Source organism: Gobio gobio, assembly GCF_949357685.1.
Source record: "Gobio gobio genome assembly, chromosome: 1".
NCBI classification, from domain to species: Eukaryota; Metazoa; Chordata; class Actinopteri; order Cypriniformes; family Gobionidae; genus Gobio; species Gobio gobio.
The window spans coordinates 44,215,583-44,231,099 of NC_137097.1; the positions used below are offsets into that span (position 1 = coordinate 44,215,583).

A 15,517-nucleotide genomic window follows, 5' to 3' on the forward strand; every position below is an offset into this window, starting at 1 on the left:
CAAGAATGGTGAGTGTGAACATTTTTATCTTTGAGGAGTAGAAAGTATTTGAGTTATATATAGAGATGAAATTATAAGTCATAAGCAGAGACTGTGTTTTTAGGCCTTCTTTGAGGCACGTTGGAGGGGCACACGTGTGCTTTACTTTGGAATATCGCATATACTGTATGTTCGAGGGTATGGAGAGTGGTGGTTTGCTTTGGAATGGTGACTATTGTCTGGTGGTCACATGACTTACCAACAAAAAGCCAAAGGGAAAGAGAGATACAAATCAAATTAGTACTGAGCAGGTGGTACTACTACACACAGGCCACAAAGTCTCACAAATCACATTTTTTTTTTTTTTTTTCGTGTGTTTGTGTGGTTTAAAGCTGAAGTGTTTAATGTATGTGTCTCTAGTGCTTGCTAAGGTATTCTGAATGAGTTAAGCACTGAAAGAGATATGGCTTGGGTGCCTCCTTAAATGTAAGTATTTGTAATTTTGTACTTGTGTTATCGGAAATTAAGAATCTGTGTTCACAGCGCCATAGTGTTACACATTTTCAAACAATGAATGGCTTACATACAGTTGTCTGCATATTAAAATGGCATAGATTTACACACTTCGCATATAGAGAAGAGCTTGATGATCTGAGAAAGAGCATATTGGTTAATTCGCATCTAAGGCCACTGACTATAGAAAAATGGTGGCACTACTGTCCAAAAGTGATTGATTAATGATTTGTAAATAATATACATGACGCTAGATTATATCTTATGTGGTACATGAAAGGTTTAGGTACTGTTAGACACTGCAAGTACTAACGGACACAAGAATATGGCTCTAAATTCACCAAATTCACTAGATATGTCACTAATTTAGCTCTTTGGGATAATAATATACTATACTATTAATTCATGTTGTATAGATTGTATGTGTCTCTAAAGGACCCTTCTACTAGAAGCCCCTTAGGTTTGTATACTAAGTGAACACTTGAGCTGTTTACTGTTAAACTGCTATAAATAGTGAGGCAATGGCTGATGGAGTGCGTCTGAGCAGTGCTGTGAAAGTCTTTATTCCCACGATGCTAAATCAGATCCCTCAGGTGACACGGTTCCACATGCACCAGCAAACATAAATTTGACATAAATAGTAACCTAAGCTTCTCTCATTTCTGTACACATTATATCCATCACTGTCTGTGGAGTTTTGATATTCAGCATCCAGCTATTCTTAGTTTCTAGCTTTCTCTGTTTTCATTACTTGGTTTTCTGGAATACTTGATTCTGATTTTCTTATGCTGTGCTAGTTCCATAGAACTCCACAGACTCTTTCTCCTGACATAATTCAATAATATCAACTTAAATCAATATTTCATATCCATTTATGTATTTTAAAAGCAAAAATGTAATAAGTGGGATAATATATGGTCAGATAGTCATAATCTGAAAAATAATCCCCTAACGACATGGCTGAGCGTACATTATCTTTTATATATTGTTGTCCACCAGTATATTGTGCTGTGAAAGAGTCTTTTTGGAAAATGTACTGGCATGCCAGAAAATCGATGGGATGATTCATTTAGTTTTTGATTAATTTGATCTCCCTTTGTTTTTGCAATCTAAAATAAACTACAGCAATTTTACAGGCTTTAAGTAACCACAGACAGAAAGACAATATCCATATGTGGTTTGAAATCCTTTTAAATCTGCATTTCAGTCTAAATGGTCAGATCAGATTATTTAAAGAAAAAATTAAAATCATCATTTGGGGTGCTACATCACATACACACTACCATACAAAAGTGTGGCGTTTGCAAGATGTTTTTGAAAGTCTCTTAATGTTCACCAAGGCTAAATTAATCTGATCAAAAATACAGTAAAAACAGTAATAGTGTGAAATATTATTACAATTTAAATAATGTATTTTAATTAATAATAATTTATTCCTGGAAAGTCAAAGCTGAATTTTCTTATTTTTATCAATGTTGAACTGAATATTTTTGTGGAAACCGTGATAAATTTTTTAGGATTCTTTGATAAAGTTTAAAAGAATAGCATTAATTTTTTTTTTTTTGTAACGATTTTAAAGGCTTTGATGCTATTTATATCAATGAAAGAATAAAAGTATTAATTTATTGCTGACCTAAAACTTTTGTATAATATCATACAAAATTCTCAATATCGTCTTGGGTTGTGTCAGAATACACTCTCTCACGCTTTCCTCATACAACTATGAAAGCCTTCACTATGTGGTGAATAGTGAACAAATAAGTGGTTTCGGACACAGAATATGCATGAATGGTCCTCTAATGTGCCATGTGAGTTCAGCACAGCGGCAATATGTCATGATAGACATTAACAGAGGCAAAATATCCAGCTTTCCATCCTCTCTTTCCGCCAACAATTCTCGGATGTTGTATGAAAAAGACTCTTGGCACCTGAATATTTACTACATTGTCAGAACAAATGGATCAGATTCTACTGCAAAATGACTGTGCACAGTCTAAAAACAGATTTACAACCGAACAGGCCTTAGTTCTAAACGTATTAGCAACACTAAAACAAACCTTGTGTTTCTGTTTATTAGTCAGTGACATGAGCTTGGTCCTTGGTTTGTCAGGTATGCACACTGCTATATGGTAATTAGCAAACTTCACAATATACACAACTATGCCTAATGGACATGTACACAACAAGCATGGCTGAATGTGGAATTTGCTGAAGCCTTTACAAATGATTCTTGCACAAGTACTTCAGGAAGGTCAGAAGAGCACAGAGGCAAAGATGGAGGTCCTGAGTCAGTTTTTTTTAACAATCTTGCTCTCTCTATCAGATGTGATTGATTGGATGTATGTAGCACAACAGCTAAATCTGCTTTACTGTGCTGAGTCAGCAGTGAGCGGTCACAGGACTCGGTCATTGGCGGCTCAGCTTAGCGAGGGTTTTAACACATGGATAAACGTTAAATGACCCTATGTGAGGCATGCAGATCTCTCTTGCCTCTCTAATGATAAAGAAGTAGATTTTGCTGAGGTGATTCTTTTGCCTGATTTTTTGGGGGTTTGAATTGGAGAAGCTGGTCCTCGATCAACACAAAAGTACACTACTCATCTATTTTTCAAATTTAGAGATTTCTTTATACACAAAACAGCTGTCCAGAGAAGCTAGGAAAAATATGGTCCACCAATGTAAATGTTGAAACTCACCTTGTTTCATTTAAATCGCTGACATTTTTAAAGGAACAGTTTACCCAAAAATGAAAACTGTCATTATTTAGTCACGCTCATGTTGTTCTGGACTGTTCTCAAGCGAACTGTTTATTGGAGTGGTTGATTATTATCAATGATTATTATAAGTTATTTCTATTTTAATATAGTTTAAAATGTCATTTATTCCTGTGATGCATTAAAAACAAGTGCTCAGGAAACATTTTTTATTTTTTATTATCAATGTTAAAAAAAAGTTGGACTGCTTAATATTTTTGTGGAAAATATTATGTGATTTATGTGATATGTTTTTTAATTATGTCTTTTACTGTAACTCGATCAATTTAATGCATCCTTAGTCATACAGATTTGGAACAACATGAGAGTGAGTACAATTTAATTTATCCCTATAAGGCTCTTGTGCAATAACAATAACAACTTCCAGTCATGTGTGATACGAATTTGTCTGTTTTGAAAGACTCTTCAGAATCCAATTTCCCAAGTGTTTAGCACTATTATCATTTCATCTCGTAAACCTGCTTGATAACTGGGAATTTATCTGAGACTGTGCATGGAAAGGAGAGCTGGAGTACATTCAATTGCCCGCTTGGCTGAGGCTCCAAATGCAGAATAAAATCAAAATCCGTTCTTTGTTCTGAGATAAACCCCTTATTTAAGATTGTGTTAAGTGTTTAGCATCGGAGCGTGCCGTCTTCTACTTTAGCAGGCATCAGAGTCTTTCATGATGTTGTTCCCTTTCCTGTGAGCTTCCTTCCTCTTTCTCCCCGGAATTTAGATATATCCCAGGATGCAAACTGGCTTAGAGCATTAACACCTTTCGTCTTAGTAAAAACTGTTAACAATTTTCACACTTGCACGGCACGATATATGCAGCAATAGATGTACTCATCATTTCAAAGCAAAAAGCGTCAATTTTAAATTATTTAGCTCAGAGAGATGTACGAGAATCAGAGGAAACTTCTACTAGCTGCAGTAACGTGTAGAGCAGCGAGTGAAGAGTGAGAAAAAGAAATTTCCAATGAAAAAAAAAATAATTCCAATGATGAATAATGAAAGTTTACACTGAGATCTGTCAAAGAAATGTTGTTTGTTTTCCAACTTCCTCTGGTTACATTGTTTTCTTTTAAAACTCCAAACACTCCAAAAACCTAAATACACTATATGGCCAAAATTTGTGGACACCTGGACACCGAATTCACCTTCTCAGAAGAAAAGGTTCTATGAAACCTTAAAGGGTTCTGACGGGTGCATCATATATAAAACCTTTTAGGGGTTCCCATCATGGGATTATTTTATGGATTTAGTTAATAATTTTTTTTTTAATTGAAATAAAATTGTATGAATTAAGCAGCTCGTAAACATACTTTATCACTAGAAAAAATAAAAAATAACCCATTAAACATGAAAGTATTATGGAATTATTTAAGACATTTCTCCCTTTATAGAACCATCTTGATATAAAGGGTTCTTTAAATTTGAATCGAGAACAAGCATTTTTTGCTTGCCTGCTTTAATTTCCAAACTATTGGCATTCATACATTTATCCTCCCTAACACCTTTCACTCTTATGGAAGGTTTACCAATAGATGTTGGAATATGGATGGAGGGATTTACTCCCATTCAAACACATGTCTGGCTCACAAGCACACTACTTTTGGCCATGTAGTGTATATTCAATATTATCCTACTCTGACAGTTCTGGAAAGAAGTTAGGAATAAACTGAGGTCTCCAATCAGAGAAAACTCAAGATAGGAAAGCAGATGTGATAATGTATAATGTGACATATGACTTTATCTATTGAATAAATACACTTCATCTGAATTTGTCAGGTTCCTTCCACTGTCTTCCATCATTGTCTGAGACCACCGATGCTCTAATCTGTTTCTGAAACAGATTCTTCTTCTCTGAGTTCAGCAGGTGGACCTCATTGTTTATTTATATTTCCATCCTTCATCTATGTTTCAGCTGAGGATCATACCCTGTTTGGCCCATAGCTGTTATCCCTGGGTTTTGCAGAGGACATGGATGATTATCTGACAGAAAGAGCGGAAGCAGAAGAAACGGGGATGGGCGCTTCGCTTCTGTTAAGGTCAGACGGCCGACGACTGCTTGATGCTGTGGAAACTGACCCGCGTTGGAGAAGTAGGAATGGACATGGCCCGAGCCACCCGTGCCCGAATGGAGTGCTTATCCTGCCACCGATGCCACCGTTTACGAACGGCTGAGCGAACCTACGGACAAAAAAAGGACACTTTACTAATAATATTAATAATTGAATGTAGCTCAACTACAGATAAAGCTACGAGGGAATAACATTTCAATAAATTACATAATTATCAAATTCACCTAAAAAGAGCAGTATTTATCTTTCTCACACACACACACACACACACACACACACACACACACACACACACACACACACACACACACACACACACACACACACACACACACACACACACACACACACACACACACACACACACACACACACACACACACACACACACACACACACACACACACACACACAAGTTCTGAATATGTGATGTAAACAAAACAGTGAAGTGACTTTAAAGTCATTCGGTCTCATTTACTAATTGCATTTATGTTGTCACATATGTTCTGTTTTGGCTTAGTTTCTTTGTGTTTTAGTTCTGTTCCTGTTTGCCGGTATGCCCTGTAATTTGACCCAGTTTCCCAGTGTGTTTGATTAATCTTTGCGTTCACTTGTCATTCGTTAATGACCTCATTTAGTATGTCTATGTATACTGTCTGTTTTGTTCATTTCTTGATACAGTCTCGTCCTTGTGTAGTGGATGTGAAACCCCGTGTTTTTGCCCTGTATCCTGGATTATTGAATGAAAAGGCTATTTCCTTTGCATTATTCGTCTTTGTGTGCTCTATACAGCCACTCGTGATAGAAGACCAGACCCAAACAGTAGGTAAATTTGTGGCATTTATTTTTCCCCCTCATGGATTTACATTCAGTTCAATTACTCTGCTTGGAGTAGAAGGGCTGTCCACTGGAGGACCACACCCTGTAAACCAGAATAAGTTGGGCTAATTCAAAAAATTTGAGTAAACTATTTTAAGTAAGCAGAACTATCAAGTTTTGAGTTTGTAGTACTCATGCATGTTAATTGCTCATATTTTGATAGCAATTAACAAAATATTTAGTTAATTAACTTTTTATTTATTTTGAGTTCTTGAAAATCACTATAAACCCTAATATGTTGTCAGAACTAAAAAAAAGTTCATTTTTAAGTTAAGACATATTTTGCTAGCCATAACAAACTAATTCAGCAAATGCCAACTTGCTAATTTGCTGTTAACAATAGCATGGTATAGAACTTACTGAATGAGTACAGCAACTTAAAGCATGTAACTTACCTGCCCTCAAACCAAGCAGCATGCGCCACTTGTCACCATGATGGTAACTCTCTAAAAACCCACATTGACAGAAACTCTTCTAAATGAGCATTGTAAAAACATTAATCTCCCTTACCATTAATCTTGCACAAAAAAACATTACATGACACTTCATTTTAGCATTTACTCTCCCTTTTGAGTGCCATGGGCAAAGCATGCTGGGAAATAAAAAGTCCCAGCTCAGTTTCAGTTAAACTTAAATTAGTCTAAATTAAAGGAAATTAGTTCATCCAACTCAAAACCATGAGACAGTTCAGTTTACTGGACCCACTTTATATAAGGTGGCCTTAACTACTATGTACTAACATTTTAATTAATAATTTGATACAATGTTTTTACATTGTACTTACATTTAAAAAAATACCTGCATGTAATTACGTCTGTAATTAATTTCTGTAGTTACATTTGTAATTACACAGTTGACACTTCCCTTACACCTAACCTTAGCCTTAAGCTTACCCATACCACCACACCTGTCCCTAACCCTACTCGTATCCCACCTCAATATCAGCAGAGGTGTTTTGCAATACAATTTGAACACAGAAAGTACATTGTACTTATTTATGTAAGTGCACAGTAGTTAAGGCAACCTAATATAAAGTGGGGCCAGTTTACTTGAAATACGTCAGTGCTGTGAACTCAAAATAAAAAGAAAGTTCTAAATACTCATAACAGTTAATTTAACTGAGCTAATTTGTTTAATTTAAATTAAACTGAGCTAATTTGTTTAATTTAAGTTGGTCCTGTCCTCAAACCAATTAAGTATTTTGAGCGTTAGGTCGCGTTGGAGCATTTACAGTGTGGACTTTATTAACCAGGTGTTCCAGACTCGCAATCCAGACCAAGGCACGCAGTCCAAGGCATGCCTCCCAGTGGATAGTCCAAGGGAAGATTCCACCGCGTTTGTGGAGTGGGTATGTAACAGATTACCATTAGCCAGCCACCAACCATGATCATGACGGATATTACGCATGAGCCCAGAGAGAAGCCAAAGCCTCCAAGAGACTCTGACCAGGTGTGTGTGCCGGCTACATCGACTGTTCCCGTGGAGCTGTTCGTGGAGTTTGAGGGCATGGAGTGGAGTCCCTCCCACACCACTGCAGTCAAGGAAATGGTAGATCCAGTCTCTGTGGACATTCATGGCATGGATGAGTTTAAAGAGTATGCTACCCTGTGTTTTCCATTCCCTCTGGTCCTGCTCAGCCCCAGCTCGGGGTTTGTTAATCCTTGGACTCCACCGGGCTCCCCCATCCCTCCAGCCATGCCTTGGTCAGGTGTCGATCCCACTACACGAGGATTCCCACTCCTCTGGCTGTGCCTATTCTCTCCATCCCTCAGGCACCATTAGGCTCCTTCCCTCCAGCATTGTCTTGGTCCTCACTCCCTCCGTGTTCACCCTGACCTGCTAAGTCCTCTTCTCCAATCAGGCCCCAGGAGCCGGCAGTTCTGCCTTGGGTCTCCGTCTCCTCCAATCCACATGGGACATCTCCGTCTCTATCAGTCATCATCATGGTTTTTAATGAGGGATTCTCCACGATGGCTCCTCCCTCCTTCAATGCCACTGTGGGCCTACTTCCTGGCTGGTCTCTGGGTCATCATTCAGCTCCCTCTGCTCCTGGCCCCTCCCTGGCTCCTCCCTCCTTCCACACCCTCACGGAGCAAGGCTGGTGGTTTGAGTGCTAATGAGCATCACCTACGCACCCCACCGGTCTCTTTGATTAATCATTCCGTTCACTTGTCGTTCATAAAATTACCTTTTTTAGCATGTGCATATATAATCCTGGTTTTGTTCAGTTCTTGGTCCAGTCTTATTTTTGTGTAGTGGATGTGTTGCCCCGTGTTTCTGCCCTGTATCCTGTGGATAATTGAATTAAAAGACTATTTCCTTGCATTCTTCATCTTTGTGTGCTCTATATACAGCCAACCATGACAAATGTATAGTTCTGTCATTCATTTGGCTAACATGGTAACAAAGAGCAGCATTATATTTCTGTCAACCTGTTTCTATTTCTATTTTTGTTCTATCAACCTGTTACCTGTCATGCTACTGCTCCTCATAACAGCGCTAGAATTTGCATTAATTTAACCTTGTCAGATATCCTACTGTACTTTAAAATAACAGGAGAGAGACGTGACAAGTGTTGTTGTTGTTGTTTACATAGATATCTTCATATTTAAATATAATAAATACATCCAAATAAAAAAAATAAAAAATAAGTTGTAACTTTTTTATCTTTATTTAAAAAGATTAAATGAACAACCAATGTGGGAATTTAGAAAAAATAAAATGATATATACTGATACTGATATCTTCAATGCAGTGTGAAATTAACAAGATTAATATTGACTAATATTCTGCCTTTCTCATGTGAGAGTGAGAAAGAGCGAGCGGGAACAGGTGTGTACATGCTTACGTGGGTGGGCGGGTGCGTGTGTGTGACAGGGAAAGAGGAAATAAACATGTGTGAACCTGCGTATCTGTGTGGGTATATGAGTGAGTGAGTGAGTGAGTGTGTGTGTGAGGAGCATATACGTCAGAGAAAAGTGGTTTAGTTTACAGTGGATAGAGAAAAAAATATGAATATGAAATATGAAGTGGGTGAGTGAGAAAGAAGGTGGTATAATAAATGATGTTTAGATTACAAATCCTGGCGATGCATCGATCTTGATACATGTTTTTTTGAATCGTGAATCATTGATCTCAGTTAATAATCGACTTAACATGCTAAGAATAAAATTAGTCGCATTTCAATAGCGATTCAATGCTTTAAAATAAATAAATATTAAATTACCACATGTGCAAATTAATGGAGACATTGTGTGGCGTCATTCGTACCCTCACAGCTCTCCTTCAGAGACACGTGCTGCACTTAATTATATGGGGTGTAACAATACACTCGTGTCACGATTCGATACAAATCGCAATACTGAACTCACGATACGATATGTATCCCGATATTTTAAGGCAAAATAAAGAAGAGTTTTATTTTTACTTTTTTATTATTATTAAAATAATATTATTATTATTAGTGTATTATTATCAGGACCCAAAAATATTCCCCCATTGCCTTATTATACATTATATTCAACATTGTATATAGTCGTTTAATGTAATAATGTCACTTTTACTCCGTAAACTTAAATTTTTTCCCCTCACGCATTACAACAGCATTCTCTCCCCATAACGCAACTCTCCCGGTGCTCGCTAGGGGTTGCACCGACAAGTCGACTAATCGACTAGTCGACTTTAATGCTCTGCCATGACGCTTTAAGCTTCACGTCGACTAGTCGCTGGCCTATAGAGGGCGCGACAGGATAAGCCATTTCCTGACATGCAGGCTGCCAGGCTCTGTTTCCAACAGTTAAAAATGACAAATAAATACATACTCAGAGAGCTCTCCACAAGACATGTTTAATTATACCATCTGGAAGCTCAAAATTGATCGGGAGAATGCACGCTTATTGTACAGGTCAATTAATCACCGTTCTAAATGCGTGCTGCATTGTAACACACACACACACACACACACACACACATAGCTCGCACATCACGCGGAGATTGCGCGCCTAACACAAAACCATTCAGTAGCGCAGAAATGTATCAACAATGTTCTGTGATGTATCACTAAAATAGCTTAGAAACTGAAAAGTTATAACATATATTTCTTAGTAACTAAAACTCACAGCTTATTAGTAGTGACACGCTGGCAAATATAATTAATTCACACGCAATCGCTCTCTCCACTTATGCATTCATATAGCCTACATAATCTTTATTGTGCTACTTTATTTGTATCTGATTCTGAACGAGCAGAAATCTGTGAGAAATATAAGGACCCAAAGACAAATAACTGATACAAAAGCTGTTGTAGTAGGAGCAATAACCTTATGGGCAGCGCTGTGACATATGCCATAGCTGTCCTGTGCACAAGAAAACTTGTGTTCGCGTCTCAGCTCAAGGTTCAGGATTATTTGTTTATTAATGATGTCATCAGCGACTAGTCGACGTCAACTCGACTTTCATCACATAAATATCGACTTGAAAAAAACGGAATTCGTTCAACCCCTAGTGCTCGCTATGTCCCTCCTCTCCCGCTATTAATGCACTATATATATATATATATATATATATATATATATAAGAATGAACCATCTAAAATGCTTTGAATAATCATACTACTAAAACTAAATGTGATCTGGTGATTTAAATGATGTTTGCGCTTTCACTAAGGAGTGCCGCTTTAAATTATGTTTGCGCTTTGACTTTAAGGAGTGCTGCTTTAAATAATGTTTGCACTCTCACTTTGAAGAGTGCCGGCAGTGCGTGCACTTCAGATGATCAATGCAATCAGTCACAGTTCTAATCGCAAGAAAGCGTGTCAAAATGACCACTCTCAAACTGTAAATGTTTAGCTCATCCAAGAATTTTAATTTGCATTTAATCACTCATGTTGTTTTTGCACGTCACACAATCATTTGAAAGTCCGTGTTTATGTGCGTTGTTGTGAATCTGTTCATCATAAACCATCGTTCGTGTCTCTTCAGAAGACTTGGATTTGAATTAGACCACTCAATTAGTTATTTTTACGATGCCTTTATGACATTTTTTTGGATCTGTTTAGTCTGAGAGGAATGGACTTTAACTGGAGGGACAGAAATCCCTCAGGTTTCATAAAGAATATCTTCATTTGTGTTTGGAAGTTAAATGAAAAACGACATGATGGTGAGTACATGACGACAATTTACATTTGTGGTACATTTGTAAATTTGTGTTTGGGTGAATTATACCTTATAAATAGGCCTACAGTAAGTTGAGCCTTGGATAAAAACAACTCTATATCGCGAATCATATCGTTTCAATTAACGATACAATTTTTATATCGCGATATATCGTTACACCCCTATTAATTATGAATAATTAAATATAAATACATATAACTCCCTATTGAGCTAATTTAATTTATTAACATATGTAGCCGGGTCGTTACATTGGGCACCTTTGGCCCACAAGGAAGGGATGAAGGTTGTAAAAGCCAGGAATTTCCTTGTCACAGAGCATAGAAGCTTTGGTAATGGCTGAGGGAATATTACCACTTTACAGCCTTTATGAGTCTTAGGACACACCTTGTATGATTGATGCATCTGACTCCGGCTAAGTAAGTCTGTAGAGGCAATTTATGCTGTATACTGCAAATACCATGTGAAGACAGCAGGATTATATTCTACATGTATGAAGATGGAATAGATTTAATGGAGCTCATATATTTTACACTGATCTGAGAGTAGTTCTGTAATGTATCAGATCTGGATTTGGAGTGGCAGGACTGGTCAAAGGTTAGCAGTAAAGCTCTGCTCCCAGCCAAAAAGAACCATCTGAACGTCAAATAATTAACATTTAAAATCACACCAGTGTGATATATGCCACCAATGAAACCCTGCATCCTTTGCATACTCAGTGTAGTATCATAGCAACCAGGGAGCCTTCTCCCTAGCAACCAAACCTATGGCATTTCCTTAAGCTGTGCTGTCATAAAAGGTTGAAATTGTTATAGCCCTTTGACAACTAAAATGCCAAACACAGTTTAAATACAGAGGAGGTAATCAGAAGCAGATGGTTGAACCAAGCGTAAGAGAAAAATTAGGACGGTACTTTAGACAGTAATTCGGAAGTGTGTATATGTGTGTGTGTGTGTGTGTGTGTGTGTGGGGGGGGGGGGGTTACTGAATCAATGTGTTGGCTTTCAGAAATACGAGTCTGAACACTGTAAAAGGCTTCGCTCTCAGATGAGATGGAAACATTTAAACCTCCTCTCTTGTCTCCACCTCATTTAATACACTTCTTAGGGGGCCTGTCTTCGAAACGGTCGATGGCCAAATATTTGTCGGTGCTCCAATGCGCTATGGATAGCGTACAGCTTGCATGTCTGTTGCTTTCTCACCAGATTAAGTTTTGGATTCATAGTCATATATATATATATATATATATATATATATAATTATTATTATTATTCAGTGGAGTACAAAATTCTGAGACGACCAGTAAAAATGCTTCTATTTTTTCAATTTTTATTTTCATTTAATAAAACAGCTAAGATATTATACATGTATTATTACTGTTAATGCATTCAAGTCGCATTTAAAATATATTTGGCCTGTCAGGGTTCTGCCACTTCGGTCTAGTTTATTCCTGGTTTTGTGAAAGAGCCCTGACACCTCTGCATTGTCTTGTCTTTGTGTGAGCGTGCGGTCTCGAGCGCTCTCTTGTCTGTGTTCTTTGTTTCATGTTCGTAGCATGGTGTTCGGATTCCGGCACTCATGTCTAGTTTGGTTTCGGTCCGGTGTCTGGGTTGGAGCACTCGCGCTCCATGTCTTGTTTTTTGTTTCCTCGTGTTGTCGTGTTCTGTGTAGCACGTGGTTTGTGTTTACACCGTCCGCGTGCTTTCATGTCGTTGTGTTTTGTGTTTACAAAAAGTCTGTGAGTGTGCTCATTGGCTGCGTTTTCATGTTATGTTCTGTGCAGTGTGTACTGCACGGGATTGTTTTTGTTTGTTTAGTTTAATTTTCATTAAATATAAAAGCCTGTTATTCTGCATCTGAGTCCTCGCTCCTTTCATAAACCCAAACCCTGACAGTGCCATTGTTTGAATGGGCATGAAACAGTTGCTGGCAGCCCATGGCAGAGTATGAACAGTTGCCCATGCCTGTGAGGGTCAAAGGTCAGTCTCTACAGTAGACCAGAAGTGAACAGTAAAGCTCTGGTGCTGTATGTAATTAACCTCTATGGTGGGTGTCAAGTGGGGGGTTCAGAATATCAAGGAGGTCAAACTAATGCCAAGCGATCAAAAATCCATCTAGAGAAGAAACTTCTGACTTTTCTCTAAGAGCTTCACTCTCTTTTTTCTGTATTTCTGTAAAAGCGTAAAACCCCTTGGGTCAGTGACTGCTGACACTTAAAGCAAGGTTTAAAATACAGCTTTCAGAGCATTTGCTGAAATAATCCCTGACATTCGTTTTTTTATTTATTTTAGCTCACACATACACGATAGACTAACTCTGCTTTCTCATGTACATAATTGTAACCGAGGCAGTGTATGTTGATTTTATAGCTGTTTTTTAATCTATAAATTAAATCATAAATAATTTTCATATTTAATATAGTATCTATTACACGGGTGTCCAAACCTGCTCCTGGTGGGCCACTGTCCTGCAGAGTTTATTTCAAACTTAACCTGTCTGGAAGTTTCTAATATGACCAGTAAGATCTTGATTAGCTGGTTCAGATGTGTTTAACCCTTTGAGGTATGGTCCCACATATGGGATTTTTATTACTGTGCCCCTGAGAGTAGTACAGTCCCACATATGGGATTTAGAATATACAGTGACATCACATAACTGCCAGAATCAAACTGTGCTTTTGCGCTTTGGCTGGCGCTGAGCCAGAGACAGAAGCGCACAACCCTTGTTGTATATCACAACTATGCAGTGTTTTCAACCACATAATGTTTATTTTAGGTTTCAAAAATGTAAATACACATAAGTACTAGTAAAACAATACATTTACAGTTTGTAAAATACACACTGGTGTCTATGGTGGCAGCATTAACAATCCATTCAAATATAATTTGCAAACATATTTTATTCATACCAGATACACATAGTGTAAGTAACTATAAAGTTTACTCTATTCTTATCCCAGTTCACCGGCCACTTACTTACATGTATTTCGGGAGAAACTGATGAATGCACATGATGTAAATCTGACTGACAGGACTCTCTTAACTGCTGTCCAAACAAACATGGCGGCGCCATTCTCATGTTATAGATCAAGATAATTTATTAAGGTTTTTAAACGACAAAACACACTCGCATATTTGAGAATCAAAATATTAGATAGTCGATGACATGGTAAGCAAGTTTGTGAATATTTTTAATAAAACAAAAGGAAAAACTAAATACAAGCGATAGATCTGTCATACAGTGCTATTTTGGCAGCTAAAATATTTTAAACTCCCGCGTGAAAGGGTTAATTGGGGTTGGAGCGGAACTCTGTAGGACAGTGGCTCACAGGGGCAGGATTGGACGGCTCTGATCTATACTCTTTTAAACCATTCCTTCTAAATTAGCATTAGCTGTGGAACTGTTCAAGGCCAAGCTATTCTTGAACTTCAATTATTCTCAAGTGTATTTATATACTTTATGTTCTGATACTAAAGTATGAACATGTGAATAAACAACCATTTTCATTGCATGCAAAAAGGAAAAGTGTAAACGACAATAAACTATCTATTTTAATAGTTTTAACCTTAGTAAACTGTAATACAACACTTTGAGAAAAGGTGAACAAATGACCATGTGACTGAAAGAAAGTGCTTTATTGCACAACCAAGCCAGATCATTTTGACTTTCAGATACTTGCGGCAAGTGTTTGTTATTGTAGCTGTAATTTAGTACCACAGGCCTTTTAGTTCTGAACCTGTTTGCATAGCCACATTGGAACCAAAGGTACCTTCTGATGGTTCATTACGCCAATGAAGGTATTTTTTTTGGAGGTCTTGCATCTGACATTGCGGTGTCCCTTTCATATATACCGGGAACAGATCAATGTTATCACTTTGACTTTAAGCAACACTGTATGCTCTGCTTTGCTCGTGTATTCTGATATCTATCTGGGATTCAGGGTGACCTCAGATCAAGCCCCATACTTTCCTGCTTCCCTTGAACTTGTTCACTGGCTAAAATGACAAAATCCCAGACAGATCCGATCCTGGATCCCTTTACCGCACCTGTAAGCATGTTCACTTCGGGGGACAATATGATGCGTAAGATCTTTGCGATCTGGGCACAACGCTAAAGAGGAACATTTTGGCTGGAA

The 15,517-nt window shown here is 37.7% G+C and overlaps 1 protein-coding gene across 3 annotated transcripts in view; it reads right to left on the minus strand.

Moving 5' to 3' along the window:
* Positions 1-2,546: 2,546 nt before the first annotated feature.
* The window catches only part of crhr1 (corticotropin releasing hormone receptor 1), a 234,492-nt gene continuing 221,521 nt past the window's right edge, over positions 2,547-15,517 (minus strand). For all 3 annotated transcript variants that reach the window (XM_079827237.1, XM_079827238.1, XM_079827239.1), the window contains one exon: positions 2,547-5,441. In XM_079827237.1, the coding sequence (XP_079683363.1) occupies positions 5,301-5,441 (141 nt within the window). In that variant the 3' untranslated portion in view covers positions 2,547-5,300. The remainder of the gene's footprint in view (positions 5,442-15,517) is intronic.